Source organism: Solanum dulcamara, chromosome 5 (assembly GCF_947179165.1).
Source record: "Solanum dulcamara chromosome 5, daSolDulc1.2, whole genome shotgun sequence".
Classification (NCBI taxonomy): domain Eukaryota; kingdom Viridiplantae; phylum Streptophyta; class Magnoliopsida; order Solanales; family Solanaceae; genus Solanum; species Solanum dulcamara.
Genome location: NC_077241.1, coordinates 924,845 through 943,886, shown reverse-complemented (window position 1 = coordinate 943,886; position 19,042 = coordinate 924,845). Strand labels below are relative to the sequence as shown.

Below are 19,042 nucleotides of genomic sequence, written 5' to 3'. Positions count from 1 at the left end.
AAAAATACCTCTCCCGTGTCTTTATGAGTCAGTGGGGTCATGGGGTAAGGCTCATGTAGGTTAGTTTTTTTAAGGTTAGTTTGTCTTTTTTATTTTAAATATAATTTTTTTTAAAAGATAAAGTATGGAACTGTTTATGATAATAGTTCTAATTCATAATATAGTAGTTACGTATTACTGAAATGAAACTTTAAATATATAGTATCTATTTCTTTTTTAAAAAAAAATTCAAATCAATCAAATTATATTTATCATTAAAATAAAAATTAATTTAAAATCTTTATTTATCATTATGTTTTGAATGGTAAAAAAAAAATAATTAACGTGATAGAAAAAATAACCAATTTTAAATTTATATTCTTATAACATTCTATTTTTAAAATTATGAAAAAAATTCTCATATCCAAATTAACCACTCCAAACCCTTACCCACGTTTCTCATTTTTTTCATAGAAGTGAGATATAGATAAAGCAAAATAAATATATATTATTTACTGCATTAACTCCGTATTAGATGTTCATTTTGGTGGATAAGACAATACGTAAAGGTTAGATTTTTTTCTTTTTTCTCTTCTTAATTTAATTTTATTTATTTATTACAAATTTTACGATTAATAAAAAATTGAGGGTATAAAATCAATAGTGAATTTTGCATGTGAATTTTTGGTGGAGAGAAATGATGGGAAAAGGGCTTAAAAGAAGAGAATTTTGAAAATGAAGGCCAAGTCTTTGATGATTTGGTTGAGAGGAAAAAATGGAAAGATGACTTGAAATTTAAACGCACAAGATACACGCGCAAATAAAATGTGATTACAAAAAAAATATTTTAAAATAATTTTTTTCTAATTTTTTATTTTTTTATTTTGCAGTAAGAAGTATTATTGAAGTATCATAATTCTTGGTGATGGCTCCTTCTACATGTGAAATTTTAATAGTATCATTATTTTGAATGGAGTATATACAAGTTTAATTTAAGTATTTTGTTAAATCTGTAAATTTAATTCTACTTCATCTATTTTTTCTAACGAAAGTTTCTATGTATCATATATCTATCCACATTCTTTTTATTGTATTTATATTTTCTTAAATTCTTACAATAAGAGTTGTGTATTAAGATACTTATCTTTGTTCTTAGTGACAGGACATATTGACTCAAAATATTTAATATATTAAATTACAAAACTTGTGTCAGATAATAATAATAATAATAAGGACATTAATACGTATTTAGCATCACCTAACTTAAATTTTGTCTAAATGTATAATTTTTTTGTAGATTTAATTTCAAAGATATTATTGATTTAGTCTATGTCTTTAATGATATTTTTTGAGTGGAGAGATTTTTAAACCACACCTAAAAATATATGGCAAAAGCTGAGTTAAAATTTTTTAAAAAATTGAAATGGTAGAAAATGACATTACTCCAACGTTCATAAATTCATTTATTGCAATTTTCGAGTTACGGTATTAATATTATCTTTTGTCATTAATTTTTTAGTCTAGGTTTTTAAAATTTAATTTTTTACAAAACGTGTTTAGGTTGAACTTAAAAACTTATTAATTATTTTATCTTTTATTTTTCTTTTTATTATGCATGAAAATTGTTAGAATGGATACTATCATTTTCATGGTACGTGTAATAGTATAAAAAAGAATAAAAAATGACAATAAATAAATATATTGCACAGTCACTAGTGCACCGGGCTGCCCCTTTTTATCCTTATAAACTAACACCAAAGCCCTCACCCACGTTCCTCACATTTCACACAATCACTTACAAGACACACACAAATTAATATATATTGCACAGTCACACACATTAATATGGGAAAATAAGTACGAAACAACATAAGAAACATAAAATAATAATTCCATCTTCAAGTAAAAAAAACATAAAAATTTTAAATCTTATTTTCACTTTGAAGGATGGATGTCTCTTAAGTTATCGCAGTCATTCAAAATATTAAAAACATATATTTAAATCTAGAAAGGAGTATTCTGTTGGATTATCAAAATCAGAAAAATAATAGGAGTTTTTATAACAACTTTTTATCCGCAATTTTTTCACTTTATTAGAGTTGTAGGAACTTTTAATATGTGATGTCAAAAGATTTATTTTTTCTTACTAATGGCATATGTTAAAATAATGATATTCATTAATAATGACAAACAACAAATTTTATAGCGAAGTTAGTCAAAGAACTTTTATATTTAAATTTAGAGTTATTCAAAATTTATAATTTAAAATAAACTATGATATTATTTAGATTATTGGTACATTAAATGAAAAAGATTAACTAAGATATCATAATAGAGAAATTGATCTATAAAAGAATAATAGATATAATGTAAATATTCATTGAATTAATTTGACCAATAAGATAAATACAAAAGAATACATAAAAAAAATTAAATAATAGATAATGTAACAATGATATGCAAAGATGGAAAGAGAAAAAATATTTAAAATATTTGATATAAAATTTGAGAATGGATTGAAACAGTTTAAAATAAAATATAAATCTTATGTAAGACAATTGAAGCTAAAATTCAAAAGTAATTTGTAAAAATAAATTAATTATTAATTACACTTTATATTTTTGTAACATCAATAATAACATAGTCATTATTATTTTACATGTGGGATTTTGAGGAAAGTAAGATGTACTTAGACCTTATAATCTCTATCTATCTTTGTGGATAAAAAATTTGTTTCTGATAAACCATAAGTACAACAAAATAAAATAATCTCACTAAAGAGTTTTTGCTTAGTTAAAAATTTAAAACTATATTTTTTTCTAAAATAATAAATATTGAAGTCACGAAGAGAACAAACAAATATTAATTGAGATAATATAGCACAACTTATTTTGAGAGATTTTAAAATATTCTCTAAATTATGGTATTCTTATTTTTTTAACCATTTTATACTTTCAAATTGTTTGTATCTAATTAACATATTTGGAGTACATCAAAAAGTTATTTGATGATTTTATTCATAAAAAAAAATCATTTTTTTTGTTATTAGGTATATTTTATTGCAAAATAAGATAATAGTTAGGTATTTATTGATTTTAATATGATCTAAAATGTTCAAATACATAAAATCTCAAATATAATTATAATTTAAGATGTGGGGTACTATATAGTATATATATAATAAATGAGAAACATAAAAAAAGTGATGTGACATTTCTCTATGACCTCCATTCATATTTATTTTTTTCTCCTTTTTTGATCATTTTTTCCTTCATTCATATTTATCTTTTTCTCCTTTTTGATCATTTTTTCCTTCATTTAATTATTTATTTTATTTTTAATATCTCAAAAAGTCTTTACATTCAATTACTCCACTTTACCTCAATTATAATATATCTTAACTACTAATAACTCACACCTCTTCAATTTGTCCTCTTAATAATGTACATGACTCCTTTCTTTTAATCTTTATAACCCCCAAATTTATTTTGTAAGTTCATGACACGTTATAGTATTCCTCCACTTTGCCTATATAGATTCACACTTTATATCAAAAAAAAATTCATTCAAGGTTATTTTTTCACTTCTCCATCACGATAGTATACATTGGGTTCGGTAGCCAAATGGTAATCATCACATCATATGGTTGCTTTCACGAGTAAGAACCATGATTGACAAAGCCGTAAAAAATCTAATTAGGGTAAGTATGTTTCTTTTCATTTTAATTTATATGGCACTATTTATTTTTTAAGAGTCAATTTGACTAATCTTTGAAATTAAATTGAATATTTCATGACCAACAAAATTATGGAGTAACTAACAATTTCGTATAAGTATATTCTTAATTTGTGTTTGTAGGAATGAAGAAGAAAGCTAAGGAAGATAGAAAAGTAGAGAAAATTGTGAATTTCAAAAGAAAATGATGTAGAGTCTAACAATAAAATAATAATAATAATAATAATAATAATAATAATAATAATAATAATAATAATAATTTTTATTATTATAGTAATTCTGTCTCTTTAGTTTATTCTTCCTCTTCTCTATTTTTCATTTATGTACTCTATTGAAGAACTTAAAATATATTTTTTAAACTCTTTTAATTACACCTCCTTACTTTTTTTTTCTTAAAGTTTTAATTTGGTATTTACTTTGATTATATGGCTCCTTGATGGAAAGAGTGGTAATGCCATAAATGAAAGCAAGGATTAAGTGGTTATTGTTTTCACACAGGAATTTTGACGGAGTTTGAGAGAAATCTGCAGAAGAAGAAGAAGTTGGATATTTTGTTCCAATCTCTTTAGAATGTTCTTTGAATTTTAAAGAGGTTGATAGTAATTATATATCGAAATACAAATTGGTTTGAGAGGGTAATGAGATTTTGATGTAGTGTTTCAATTGTCCACAGACTGATTCAAAATGAAACAGCAGACTTGTGAATATTACTATTAGTTTTCAAATTCAATGTCAACCTTCTACTCTCAAGCTTTTGTATTAAACTCCTCATGAAATATATTATTCATTTTTGTATTCTTTCTAATTTACAAATATCAATCTCTTTAATTGCATCTTACAATAATTAAGTGAAAAATGTAAGCGTCACTAACTCATATTAACAAACAAAAAACTAATTAGAAAGTTGTTCACATTTAACTTCTTCTTTTTTTATACAAGTTCACTTTTTAACATTTGTCCAATAAAAAAAAGATTACTAAAAATTATTTTTTAATATTAATATTTTAACTTTTTATTATCGCCCGAAGCACGGATGAGTACACTAGTATACAATAGGCTTGAATTGAAGTTGAAGACATTCAAGGTTAAGGTGGCTTTTGGGTATGCCACATCTCATTTCAAATTATCACTTACGCTGGGTGGACTAGCGCTCACCTTCTCTTAAGATGTGTTCTCGATATCTTGATGTTTTTCCTAAAAAGCAAACATTGCCTTGCCTCGCTTCTCTTATCCATTATGAAGATTACTCATACCTTATTTTGAATATGTTCATTCCTAATACTATCTCTCTACATATATTTACATGGACGTATCTATGTATATAATTAGGGGTGCCACGACAATCAAACACCTCAATCTCTCTTTCTCTCTCTCATATATATATTATGTATTAAGTCTTTTTACCTGCCACCCACAATTATAAGAGAATGCTTGGTGCCATTGATGAAGGGTCAAGTTTTCGTCTTTTAGGTGTGAGTATCATTCTAGTGAAGCATACCGTAAATTGAGAATTTTCACATATTACTTTGTCTTTGTTACTGAAATTATGTATGTGAAATTCTTTTGCTTCTTTATATTCAGTTTGTTATATAGAGTGTGAAGTATTCATAAAGATAATTAATTATATCATCATGTAGTCATTTTTACTTTGCGTAAAGTGGTCATAATCATTTTTTCTTTTTGCATTTCATTAATCTATACAAACCGAAAAGGCGAATACCTAAATCGTAGAATTTAACCAACCAAATATTTATCCTATTTGGACCTTGTAATAACAACACGTCCATGTTCAAAACGATATGATACCCCTCACCTTTTAATACTGAATCCACTTCTCAAATATCTTTCATTTTCACTACCTACGTTGCACTCTTATCATCAATAATAATAAGCAAAACTCGATGGCGGTAGTAGTGCAATTTCTAGCTAGCTAATGGAAAAGAATATTTTTCAAGAACGATAAAGTACCAAGTGGGAAAAAAATAAATGCTCTAAGTAGTAATGCAATTGTAGCTAGCTATTGGAAAAGAATATTCAACAAATTATTAAAGATAATTAATAATTAAGTGGGACAAAATTTGACATGTTGGACTAGCAATATATATAGTAGTCTCTTTCCATGAAACTTAGTACCGACATTCTTGCGATGTAAAAAGATAAGTTATCTGTCACATAATTGATAAAATTATGTATTCATAGTGCTTTGTGAATATTTTGGATGATTAACTATTTCATGTTGTAGTAAAATATTTTTAATATAATTTTTAATTATTTAATTATGTTCAGGTTTCACACCCTAAATTCAATATTTCTTTCTTCTTCACTTTTCACGAGTCTCAAGCTTTGATTTTTAAATTTAAAATTGACTGAAAAAAATTCACTTTAAAACTCGATCAATAATTTATTAAATGACTTCACGATTTTCTAGTTCCAACTAAAATATGAAAGTCAATATATTCAATCCTCGAAAACAAGATCTCTCGATTTCTCTCTCTCTATAAATCTGAATTATGTATTGAAATAATATCACATAAATTAAAACGTAAAAAATTATAATCATCTATTACTTTATGTATTTACTATGTTAACTTAGACTAGAGTACTAGACACATGAAGCTTAGTGCAACACGGTACGTCTAAGGCTCTTTAGCATATGACGTGGTAGGACGCGTGGCAGTTGGCAATAACGAGTTCAATATTTTATGTATGGAGAAAAAAGAAAAATACATAGTCTAATGCATAAAATATTTCGTGTTCATATAAAATTTAGGAAGAATCAAACTCCTGAACAAACAATATATTAAAAGAATTTAGATTATATAAAAGATATGGTAGTATACATTGTCGATATACATAACATAAATATCCTCATTTAAATGAATAAATCTTGTCTTATTAATTTCCTTTTTAATTTTTTTATTTATTAGTTAGTATCTAATTTGAAGCTTGATTAATATGGATTTACGTCCAAATTAAATTCTTGTGAAGAGACGGAGGTAAAGTAGAAATTATGTGTTCAGCAAAATCCAAAAACTATTTTTTTAGTCATTAATATGTATAAATATTAATTTAGAATACAATAATAAAAAACAATTAAAATTGACAATATGTAAATTTTAAATTCACCTTTAATGTCATTGTATAGAAATTCTAGTACATATTATTTTATTCCATGTGTGCTTTATTCTTTCTCTATAAAAAGGCTAACCAACCATAATACATGCATACTATACTTAAACACTTCACAACTCTCTCTCTCTCTCTAAATTATTGGTTTTTCTTTTGGCTGATTTTTTCTTTGCTTCACAAAATATTCAGACTTTCTCAACTCATCAGAAAGCACAAAAATAAATAAATAATAATAATGGGGAATTGCATGGAAACATGTTTATTACACAGAGAAGAAGAATTAGAGGATCAAATTGTTCATGAACAAGAAATGGAGGGTGAAATTGTCAAGGCAGAAGAAAATGTGGTGGAGAAAAATAATATTATGAGAATAAAGATGGTTTTGAGTAAAGAAGAATTGGAAAGTTTATTTGTTCAATTGAAACTCAATGAAGGGAAAAGTTTAGAGGAATTTTTGGGAGAAATTGAAATGGAAAGAAGAATAAGAAGAGAAAATAGAAAAGATTCTAAGTGGAAACCTTCTTTAGAAAGTATTATAGAGAGCCCAAAAATTCAAGAGATGGTGGATAGATAATGAGATTAAAAAATAAAATTAGGTATGCAAAATATCTCGCATTAGCTGTGTCTCAAAACTGCTCACATTTTTGTCTCTTTTTTTTTCCTTTGTTCAATTATTTTTCTACTGTAATATCTTATATATTAAATTTCACGCTACTTGGTATTTTGTTATGTAGTTTTTCAGTTTTGTGTTAGTAATTTTTCTTGATTTATTACACCTTATTTGGATGGTTGTTATTCATTGTATTGTATTTATTGTATTGTATTGTTAGTTTAATATAATGTTTATTTTGATTGTTATTTAAATAATATCGTATCGTTTAAATTCATTGTTAGATAATGACAAAAAGTTTCATTTTGTATAACAATCAATTTGGGGTAATCGAATTGTTACCTTAATATTTTTTTCTTATTTTGTCTTTAGTTATTATTTATAATTATATTTTAATTTTTATCTTACTTTTTCATAGTAGCTTTAATTGTTACCCTTCATTTCTTACAGTTTATTATTCAAATAATTGACCTGAAATATTATATAACGATAGAAAATGATACAATCTATTTAAATATTTTATTCATTAAAAAAAATACACTATGATTCAATATAATACCTCCTTTTCTTACGGGTTATCATTCAAATAATTGACGTGGAGTATTATATAACGATACAAAATGATGCAATCTATTTAAATGTTTTATTCATTAAAAAAATACACAATGATTCAATACAATACAATATGATACATCGTAAACAATACGTAACCATTATCCAAACAGAATGAATTAGTGGTAATTTTTTCAGATACTTTTATCACTTTTTAAATAGTGGCTATTTACTTAATAACTTTGTGGAATGGGCTATATTTTGAAGTATACATCATTTTCTTTACTTTTCCGGGGTTAGAAATTAGTTTGCCTATAGATTTTTTTTTCTCTTACAATCGAAGAAGAAAGCAATGGGTGGAGCGAGGAGAATTCCACGAATCAAGTTTCCACAGAGGCATTCAAAGCCTTCTGGTATGGCCCATCTCCTTTTCTGCTTCTGGGGTTCTGTAATTTTTATCTGTATTTATGAATATGTTGATGGATTCTTGATTTGTTTGATTAATATTTTTTGCTAATTCGGTTTTGTCTTTCGTGTTAGAGCTAAATGGTAGAGAAGATTCGTATAGTTGACCCCAGTTAGTTTGTGATTGAAGCAAAGTTGATTGCTTGATTGATTGCTTTTTGTGTAGTTATAGTTGTGTTTAGTTTCCACAGATGCATTCAAAGCTCTCTGGTATGCCCCACATCCTCTTGTGCTTTTGGGGTTCTGTAATTTTTCTCTGTAATCATGAATATGTTGATGGATTCTTGATTTGTTTGAGTTTTCTTTTGCTAATTCTGTTTTGACTTACGTTTTAGAGCAGAATGGTAGAGAAGATTCGTATAGTTGACCTCAATTAGTTTGTGGCTGAAGCAAATATTTGATTGCTTTTGGTTTATTTATAGTTGTATTCAGTTTCAATCAAATGATAAAACCGTGAAAGAGTTGCTGGTAAGTAAGAGCGGATGGGAATGGTGGTTCAGGTTCCTTAATTTTGCTTCGAGTGATGAGTATTTGTTAGATTTGATCATTTTGGTAAATGAGCTTAGTTTTAAAAGGATCCGAAAAATGTCTAATTATGAGGGCCAGCTGGTTGTGAATGGTACAGATGATTTGTATAGTTGATCCCAGCTGGTTTGTGATTGAAGCAAAGTTGCTTGCTTGCTTTTTGTTTACTTGTTGTGTTCAGTTTCAGTTATATGATAAAACCGTGAAAGAATTGCTGGCGAGGAAGAGGGATTGGGGGGTGGTTGTTTAAATCCCCTTATTTTGCTTCAGGTGATGAGTATTTGAATATCAGATTTTGTCGTTTTGGTATATGAGCTTAGTTTCAAAAGGATTCATAGAAAATTCTAATTTTGAGTGACAATTAGTTGAGAAAGTTCCATGTGTGCACCTAAGGCATTTCACTAGGAACAATTCTTCTGCAAGTTATTTCTTTTACAAGTTTACGCTAAGTGAGTAGAATACACGATTGAATTTAAAGTGTCACTATTGGCTAGAAAAGTGCTTAAAGTTGTGTTCTTGTTTCTCGAAAACTAGAAATGAAGACTCATTTGCGATCAGTTTAACAAAAAGGAATCATCTTTATTTTCAGTTGCATTCATTTTCTTTTGAAAAATTTCCTTTATTTCAATTCTAGAGCAGAATGGTATAGATGGTTCATGTAGCCAATTCCAATTGGTTTGGGATTGGAAGTGTTTCAAAAAGTTAGTTTGGGATTGAAAACAATTTTATTTTTTTTAGTTTGGGATTAAAACAAAGTTGATTGATTGTTTTCTTTTTCTGTTTACTTATGGTTGTTCAGCTTCAATCAAGTGATAAAACTGTGATAGAATTGCTATGAGAGGAAGTGGGTGGAAGATGGTGGTTCAGGATCAATACTTTTGCTTCGAGTGATGAGTAATTTCTTAGATTTGATCTTTGTGGTAAATGAGCTTAGTTTCAAAATGGTTCCTAAAAATTGTCTAAATATGAGTGGTGCTTGGTTAGGGAAGTCTCATGTGTGGATGTGGGGCATTTCACTAGGAGCAATTTTTTAGAAATAGGCTGTTGACGAGTTCAAGGCTTTCATATGGGAAACAGTTCATAGAATTCATTACAATGGTATTTTTCATAAAACCAAAATTCATTATAGTGGTGCTTTTATTTTATGAAAAGTTACCATTGATCTAGTCCTTGCTCGTCAGTGTTCTGTATAACTATTAATTGGGTTCCTTTGGCTTCATATTATTTGTAGTTTTTCTTTTCTATTGCTGAAATATGGCCCTTGAATGAGGAGCATCAATGGCTGTTAAATAAGATGGTAGAAACTTGTAGGGGTGTTGTTGACTCTTAATTAACTTCAGCTCCAGTGGTGCTTTACTCTCCTCACACCTTAGATAACATATTACCAATTTAGGAAGGATTGTCAAAATTCACCAACTTGCGTGTATTCTAAGGAGTTGTAGTAGACAACTTCACTTTCACGTTCTGTGGTAAATTCACAAGTTGCTGGTTGATTCAATATGTGCGCTTGCACCATAAAGAATCACCATTTTTTGTACCTAAATGCTGATAGCTGCCAGTGCAGAAGTCTACTGGTGTAGTTGATTGCTATTACCTGTTGTGATAGTGTTTAATCATATTCCTTTCCTTTTTCAGTTTTGTTTGTTCAAGACGGTCAATGGTTTAGCCTGGATATAGGTTGCTTGCTTGTACACTTCTTCCTAGTTTCTTTTTGAACATGAAGGTTTTTTTGCTCTGCAGGTTCCACATCCCAGAATTCCCAACATCAGAAAACTCCAGCAGCTGAAGAAGCTCCTCGGACATTTTTCTCAAGGTCCCCAACTAGCATGTCTGTTGCAGGGAAGGCTTCTGACCAACCCAAAAGAACACCAGTGACTCAGGAGGAAATTGATTCCATTTTGGTACATACCAACTGTTAATACAGAGTCTTGAACTTATTGACATTTTCATACAGGCGATTATGTTAACTAGATGCCTTTGCCTATTTAAGGAGGTTATGGAGGTCGCAGATTAGGGTAGAAGGTTACTAGGTAGTTGAACATTGTCTCGCTTCCCGATGGAAAGGATAATTACTAGCCTTTCATCGAAAGTGTCTCTCATGGCACATGCTGAACATAAGATGTAGACTTAGGCAATGAATCCTGACCTGGTTGTATGACAGATAATGCACCATGATTAAGTAATTTTTAGCCAACAGGGTTATTCGAACAACAGTCTTGTGTAAAAATCCCAAACATGGATTGAGAAACAAAATGTCCTTTTCAAACATGAACTGGAAAACAAAATGACGTTTAATACAACAACATCCCAGTGTAGTCCCACAAGTTCAGGTCTATGGAGGGTACAATGTATGTAGACCTTACTCCTACCTCAAAATGACGTTCTAATGAATTGTATTATTTGTTTTCTTTATGATTTCGATTCATTCAACTGGCTAATTGTTTTTTTCCTTTTGGCAGTTGGGTGGCTGCCTCTGACTTTAGGCAGGCGAATTACCTTCAGAGAGAAGACACAGCTCACAAATTCACGCTTTATGTTTAGTGATTGGGTGACTACCTTTCATGCTTATGTTTTAACTGTTGTACTTCTTGAAACCAGTGACTCTTTTCAGCAATCAATGTTTTTGATGAATGATTGTTAATAATTCGTTATGCACGGTATGGCAATCGAGACCTGGATTGGCAAACTACCTCATACATTGGTAGGCTTTATTCTTTGGTATAGAATATAACCATTTGCAGACATTGCATGATAATTTCTCTACCATCTGGCTAGAGAAATTTGTTATTTGCAGACATTGCATGATAACTATTATAGAACTTAATGGTAGGTTGTCTACATCACACCCCTTGGGGTGCGGCCCTTCCCCAGACCTGTTAATGCGGGATGCTTTGTGCACCTTGTTGTCCAAATATAGAGAACTTATTGTCGACTCCGACTTTACTGGGATTGAAGCATAGTAGTAGTTGTTATTATAGACAATGCATGATAAGATTTTCTATCAGATGGTCAGAGAATTTGTAGAAATTCATCAAGACTTCATTCTTGAAATTGTTCACCTTAGCATAAGGCTGTGTGTGTACTGAATGGTTGTAAGCTGAAAATTTCTGCATTTGTTGCATCAATATTCTTATAGGCAGGTGAACTTATGTTCAGTTAGGTGTAAGTTATGTCCCACGCCCTTATTGAACCTATGTCTCGCTAGATATAAGTTCGATTTCTAAGGGTAAAAATTAAAATCAATCTATTTGAAGGGCAAACCATGCAATTAAATCTTCAATTATTAATATTTAAGATAATCGTCCTAGAATTGAGAATTCATAAAATTTAAATTCAGATTCCGTTCATTCTGTATTAGAGAAGTGCAATGCAACATGAAAATGAGAACAGAAATCAAAGGGGTAAAGGTATAATAATGATGTAAAGAATCAACTTAGAAACAATCAAAGAATAAGAATGATTTCTGGACAATCTAATTATTTTATGAAATAAGTATCAAAAATACACATAAACTATCCTTCTTTTTTGAGTTTTATACCTAAACTATTAGGAATGTGAGTTTTATACTTAAACTATCATTTATTAGTTTGAGCAACACATCTTTTTCTTTTATTTCACTCTCATCATGGTGTGTGTACCAAACTCTCTCTTTCATTTAAAAAAATTTGTCACATCACACTCCACATTGACAAAATATTCCACCTTAACAAAAATTAAATAAATTACAAGAATTAGTTAAAATTAAAGATTAAAGTATTACTATCTCCCGTCAAAAAAAATATTATAAAATAAAATATAAAATATTTTTCTTACCTCACTCCACCATTTTCTCTCACCATATACCCGCCCCCGCCCCCACCCCAATTTTTTATTTTTATTTTTATTTATTAAATTTCTTTTATTAGAATTTTTAAAAAAATTCTTGCTTCATCTCCCCCCCTCCAAATAATAATTTAGATATTTTTATTTTTATTTGATAAAAAAAAATTCTCCCGCCCCACCTGACCCTCCGTTTTCAATTTTTTTCTCCTTTTGCATTAGATATATACATATGATTTTAGAAAAATATTTTTTACTTGTCGCAAGACTTGTCTTAAATAAATTTTTATTTCTCTTATATTCGATACGCAAGTAGGAAAAAATATTTTTCTAAACATATATGGACATATCTAACACAAAATGAGAAAAATATAAAAAGAAATAAATATAAATTAAGAGCGGAGGGTTAGATGGGGTGAGTATAATTTTATTTTTTAAAAAAATAAAAATAATAACACTTTTTAGGAAGGAGTTGGGGAAAGGGTGAGGTATGATTTTTTAAAAATATTTTATAAAAGAAATTTAAAAAATAAAAGGACGGGAATTGTGGGTGGGTGGTGGAGGGGAGAGATGGTGGAGTGCATGATCAAAATATTTTAAATTTTATTTTTTTAAAAAAATATTTTCTTTTTTGGGGGATAGAAATACTTTAATATTTAACTTTTAACTAATATTAATAGTTTATTTATTTTTTGTCAAGATAAAATATTTTATCCATGTGGAATGTCATGTGACAAAGTTTTTAAAAAAATAGAGAGAGCATAAAGAGTGTATTACACATACTGAAGTGTATTTCTCAAATCAATAACTGATAGTTTAGGTATGAAACTCACACTTCCAATAGTTTAGGTATGAAACTCAAAAAATAAATGAATAATTTAAATATGTTTTTGATATTTATCTCTTATTTTGTAGAAATCTTTCAAAGAACTCTTAACCAACATTTAGGTATCAAAAGCTCAATCATGTTTCCATATTATTAGTTTGCCTGATTTTAATAGGTTATAGTATACTCTTCTCCCTCTCTTTTTTTCTGTTCTTTTTTTTTTTGTTTTTTCACAATATTCGATATTTATATTGGGGCTCAAGTAAATTCGATGTTTTCTAATAGGATTTTTTTTCATTTCAAAATTTGAAATTCGAGACATCTGATTAAGGGTGAAGAGATTCCAATCATTCCACAATCTTAATATTTCGACGCTTGGTGCAATAAAGAAGATGTAACATGTTTGCTACGTTTTTAACTGAACCTAATATTTTGACATAATATGTGTATTAGTATATATTTAAAACTTTATAAAAGCTTTAATAAATATTAAATTTTGAATTCATCATTTTTAAGAACACTAAATTCAATAATAAAGAGAATTTTAAATCTAATTAAAAATAAAAAGTAATACGAAATCCTAACTATGAAACAACGAATCAGATTCATTAATTCAGCCCAATAACTTCGGGCCCAGGTTTTGACCCAGCCAAAGCCCATACTATCCCTTAACCACGCTCCTACTCAGCGCGTGCACCCACGTCTTCCTTACTGATAACAGTATATAACCAATTTCAAAGCTCATTCAACTGATCAAAAAACATATTCGTTCATTCCTTCTTTCACTCTTCAAAAAACAGAGTGCATTAGATTTGTGTTTCTTCTTGTTGTACTTCTTCGTCTGTTTACGTATCGAATCAGAATTTTTGTTTGTTTGAAAGATGAATTCTCAGATTTGCAGATCTGCTTCACGAGTTACCAAGTCTCTGTTCAGTTCGAGTTCTCGTGCTTTTTCCGGTAAAATTTTCGTACCGTTTCCCCTTAAATCTCAAATGTTTCTTACTTCTTCATTTACTCGCCTAATTGTTCATGTATACTTTATATATAATAAAATTTGTCAATCTATGTGTGTGTGTGTGTGTGGTGGGTGCATAGACTGATTTTCAATCCTAGTGCATTTCCAGCTCGGTCTATATATGTGTATGTGTGCAGACTGATTTCGAATATTCTCGTGCATTTCGAGCTCCGTATATATTATACACGTGATTTGTGTGAAATTGTGTGTTGATTTGAAATCTTAGATGTTTCTATTATGGCTGCCTTTAGCACCGTTGATGTGTTTGATCAATCCATAGGTGTGTGTGTGGGGGGGGGGGTTCTAATACTGATTTCAATTCTCGTGCATCTTCAAAACTCGGTGTGTGTGTGTTTTGATCTGCGTTAGGGGAAGCATTGAGCTTTTTGATCATGACATTTAAGTAAAAAATTAATCAGTGTGTGTGTGTGTGTGTGTGGTGCACAGATTGGTTCAAATCCCCGTGCTTCTTCGAGCTTGGTTTATATACACGATACATAGATATTTGTGTGTGTGTGTATAAAGTTACGTGTTGATTTGAAATCCTAGATGTTCCTATGGCTGCCTTTAGCTCTGTTGATGTGTTTGATCTGTGAGCGGGGAAGCATTGAACTTTTCGATCCTGAAATTTAAGTAAAATGAAATTTTGAGCTTTTAGGTTGATACTTTGTCTCTATATTGGTCTATAATTTGCTTTCTTTCAGATAGGTCTAATAGAGTTGCACTTTTCTTGGTACATTATCTTTTATCACCAATCTGTCATTTTACAGCACGAAGTTAAGTGATGTTCGCTACTACTCCCCTATCTGCAATCTGGCACATATATTTTGATGTTTCAACGAGGTTGAGTAAAGTCCTTGTCTCTGATTTTCTAAAATGCTGAAATCGAAGTGGATATTTGTGAGATTCTGATTAACAATTAGTAGTTGTTTTGAATGTTTGGATGGCTATCACTTTGCTATTTGTTCTTCACATTTATGATGATACGTTAAATTTCTACATAGGGATAATCTAGTGGTTATGGCTACACTTAATACTCTGCGCTCAAACTATATATCTATATATGACTTTCTTTTACAAAACTTATATAATAGACCGAACCATTCAATGTCCGTATATCCTAGATCAGCCTTCTATTTCTATATCTGACTTGTCCTATTTGCAGGGGGACGAGCAGTGGCTGCAGCAGCCACAGTTTCTTTGAGAGGAGTTGTGCCTTCTTTAGCTTCATATGGAAGGACTAAGTCCCAGAATTCGTCTACAGGTTGGATCTCAGGAATCCTCACCCTTCCTGCAGCAGGTTGGTATCTTAGTACTTACTTCTGTTGAATGTTGCTGCTACAATTTTTTTCTGTCCTTTGAGAATGCACCTCTTTGGTGAAACTTTGAAACTTCTGTATGCAATGACTAATAAATGAAATAGGAACCTCTAGTCTAATTTCGTTTGTTTTTCCGTCTTTATTATATGTAGCTTACATGCTCCAGGAACAAGAAGCACATGCTGCCGAGGTACCTTATTCTAACTCTTCCTATGAATAGATGTGTTATATCTTGCATTTATAGTTACAGTCAACCCTCCTAATAACAACGTCGTTTGTCTGGATGTTTTTGGCTGCTATAGCGAGATGTTATAGAAAATATATAATAATTGTAACATAATATGAAAGTTGGTTCCGAAGAAAACTAGGTTGTTATAGTGAAATGTTATTATAGAAAATGACTGTTCTAACGATGTCTGACTGTATTTGCATTCTTTGTCACAACTGACGCGACACATTTTTCTTACAAGATGGAGCGCACCTTCATCGCCATCAAGCCAGATGGAGTGCAAAGAGGCTTGGTATGTGTGCTCCATGAACTATCTTTGTCCCTCTTGCATCCATGATATGTAGACTCTTTCCGATTGGCTAAGAAATTTTCGTTCCATATTGCAGATTTCAGAAATCCTCTCACGCTTTGAGCGCAAGGGTTTCAAGCTGGTCGCGATCAAAATTGTGGTTCCGTCTAAGGATTTTGCCCAAAAGCATTATCATGACCTTAAAGAGAGACCATTTTTTAATGGCCTATGTGGTTTCCTTAGCTCCGGCCCTGTCGTAGCAATGGTTAGATTGAATTTAGCTAAGTCTAACCTTACTTGTTTGCTAAAGAGTTTCACTTTAAATAATTCCATTATTGAATTCTAGGTATGGGAAGGTGAAGGAGTGATTAAATATGGACGGAAGCTTATCGGAGCTACAGATCCGCAAAAATCAGAACCTGGAACAATTAGAGGTGACTTAGCTGTTGTAGTCGGAAGGTACCAAAACTTCTTGTATTATTCTATAGTTAGGCCTTGCTTATTTTTTAAAAGATTAAGACTTCTGAATCTGAACAAGATGAGTTGCTTTGCAGGAACATTATCCACGGGAGTGATGGACCTGAGACTGCCAAGGACGAGATCAAACTATGGTTCAAACCAGAAGAGTTGGTTAAATACACAAGCAACGCGGAGAGGTGGATATACGGTGTGAACTGAAAAACGTCGTTTTTCTTAATTTAAACTGTGATTAACTCCGAATGAATACTCGGAAACTAGTGATTATCTGAATAAATCCGATAACCATTTTCCTTGGACAGAGTAGCAATGTAATCTTTACCAAACTGTTATTTAAATTGTTCAAATAATCAAATCTACTGAAATGTTTCTGAGCCTTGTCAATTGCATTTTCCTTTTGGTGTGCCAAGCCAGTGACGGGAACCAGTGTCACCAACTTAACTAGCAGTCTCAGATCCTGTAGCCAAAGAGCGTATACGTTCAAAGTGTTGACAATGACTTTCTTCCCACCCAGAAATCATAGTAAGCTGGGAAGATTAGGTGCAACTCTTGATCTCCTCTTTTTTAATTTTAACGCTCCCCCATGTTCACCAACAAAAGAAATACCCGTTCTAAGCTTTTGAGACAAAATAAGTGGAATAATTGTGTTAGCTACTCATTTAGATAGTGAAACTTTATTCGCATTCGATGTTTACATCAAACCAATGAAGGCAAGATAATGTATATCATGTGTTTAAGGTGTTATAAGAAATCGAGTAGTTTTACCTATTAACCTTCCAATGCAGTATTGTATTTAAGATGAATATCAATTGCCAACGGAAGAACAACATACAATTGCCAATGGAAGAAGGTTTGAATATGTAGCAACATTAAGCAAGAAATACGTGTTTGTTTTTCTTCAAACCCCTAATCCCCTCTAGCTCGCCATTTATTAACTGATCTCGGTTAATTTTTCTTCATTAGCTACTAAGATATTTCAATTAGCCAAGTTTGAAAAGTTCAAATAACACAGACTAGCCACAAAACTTGAATACAGTTTTTCGATTAGAGATTTATGGATCAAAGACGATATCTCAGCATATGACCGTTCGCCTTCTCAATGCCTGAGCTTCCACTCAATGCATTCTTTTCGATCTTGTATAACCTAATCTCCCCCCCCCCCCCCCCAATTATGATGGTGTGATTTTGTCAAATGCTCGACAAGTCACTAAAACAACGCATAAATTGTGTTCGTCAACCAAATTTGTTCAGTGATATTCCCAATCCAGATTGGAACACATTGCATGAGGATTAATTGATGTCGCGCTTTTCTATGTGGATCGTACAAGAGGCTAAACCTCTTCGAAAACCAACTTTCAACCCTTACAAAGAACAAATATACATAAAAACAATTCATAGCTCAAGCACTACATTTTTATATTTTGAATCCACTTAGCGAAAATTCAGCTAGATCCTCCACTGAATACATATAATAAAATTTAAATTATAATTTAAAAATAAATATTATTTTTAAAATAGAGTTAATGGGAAAAACGCACACCTAAACGATCACCTTTTTGCTAGTTTTATATCTCAAATTTAATACCTCAACTACTACTCCTTTTGTATTAAAATATGACTCAATGTTAAGCTGGCTTTACACGCGCCTGTTGTCGATTGAGAACAAATATCTGACTAACTCAGCATTGAGGTGTTTTAATACAAAAGGAATGATAGTGTAGGTATGTAAAGAGAACAATTGATAGTTGAGGTAACAAAAAGTGTCAGTTTAAGTGTGTTTTTTATAATACAATACTCTTTCTGTTCACTTTTACTTGTCAAGTATTCCAAAAAAAAATAATTCACTTTACTTGTCACTTTTAACATATCAAGAAAAAACAATCCTTATTTTACCATCAACAATAATTACTTATTTTCTAAATCTAAGACTATAAATTATTAATATGGATATTACTATAAAATACTCATATTAAATATTATTTTTTAAGAATCGTACAGTTCAATTATTAACAACCATCCAAACAAGTCATAAGGAGGAGCATGTGATTTGCTCGTGCTCGATTGAATAATCAA

At 30.2% G+C, this 19,042-nt stretch overlaps 3 protein-coding genes across 3 annotated transcripts; all 3 read left to right on the top strand.

Moving 5' to 3' along the window:
- Positions 1-6,957: 6,957 nt before the first annotated feature.
- Positions 6,958-7,548, top strand: LOC129890298 (uncharacterized). Its single transcript, XM_055965870.1, has one exon. It carries the CDS (start codon positions 7,079-7,081, stop codon positions 7,415-7,417), a length of 339 nt encoding a protein of 112 aa, XP_055821845.1. The 5' UTR covers positions 6,958-7,078; the 3' UTR covers positions 7,418-7,548.
- A 716-nt stretch (positions 7,549-8,264) lies between these two features.
- LOC129888658 (uncharacterized) lies at positions 8,265-11,737 on the top strand. The gene is made up of 3 exons (XM_055963610.1): positions 8,265-8,418; positions 10,736-10,896; positions 11,455-11,737. Exons 1-3 carry the CDS (start codon positions 8,358-8,360, stop codon positions 11,470-11,472), a joined length of 240 nt encoding a protein of 79 aa, XP_055819585.1. The 5' UTR covers positions 8,265-8,357; the 3' UTR covers positions 11,473-11,737.
- Positions 11,738-14,404: 2,667 nt separating this feature from the next.
- On the top strand, positions 14,405-17,345 carry LOC129890297 (nucleoside diphosphate kinase 3-like). Its single transcript, XM_055965869.1, has 7 exons — positions 14,405-14,597; positions 15,821-15,955; positions 16,127-16,164; positions 16,445-16,495; positions 16,590-16,757; positions 16,839-16,951; positions 17,047-17,345. The coding sequence occupies exons 1-7, from the start codon at positions 14,522-14,524 to the stop codon at positions 17,168-17,170; spliced, it is 705 nt and encodes a 234-aa protein (XP_055821844.1). The 5' UTR covers positions 14,405-14,521; the 3' UTR covers positions 17,171-17,345.
- Positions 17,346-19,042: the final 1,697 nt, after the last annotated feature.

Excerpts from the sequence above, each read along its gene's own strand:
- LOC129890297 (XM_055965869.1), top strand. The coding sequence starts at position 14,522 with ATGAATTCTCAGATTTGCAGATCTGCTTCACGAGTTACCAAGTCTCTG. Across the intron at positions 16,165-16,444 it reads AAGAAGCACATGCTGCCGAG|ATGGAGCGCACCTTCATCGC; the intron begins GTACCTTATTCT and ends TTTTCTTACAAG. Across the intron at positions 16,758-16,838 it reads CCGGCCCTGTCGTAGCAATG|GTATGGGAAGGTGAAGGAGT; the intron begins GTTAGATTGAAT and ends ATTGAATTCTAG.
- LOC129890298 (XM_055965870.1), top strand. The coding sequence starts at position 7,079 with ATGGGGAATTGCATGGAAACATGTTTATTACACAGAGAAGAAGAATTA.
- LOC129888658 (XM_055963610.1), top strand. The coding sequence starts at position 8,358 with ATGGGTGGAGCGAGGAGAATTCCACGAATCAAGTTTCCACAGAGGCAT. Across the intron at positions 8,419-10,735 it reads GAGGCATTCAAAGCCTTCTG|GTTCCACATCCCAGAATTCC; the intron begins GTATGGCCCATC and ends TTTGCTCTGCAG.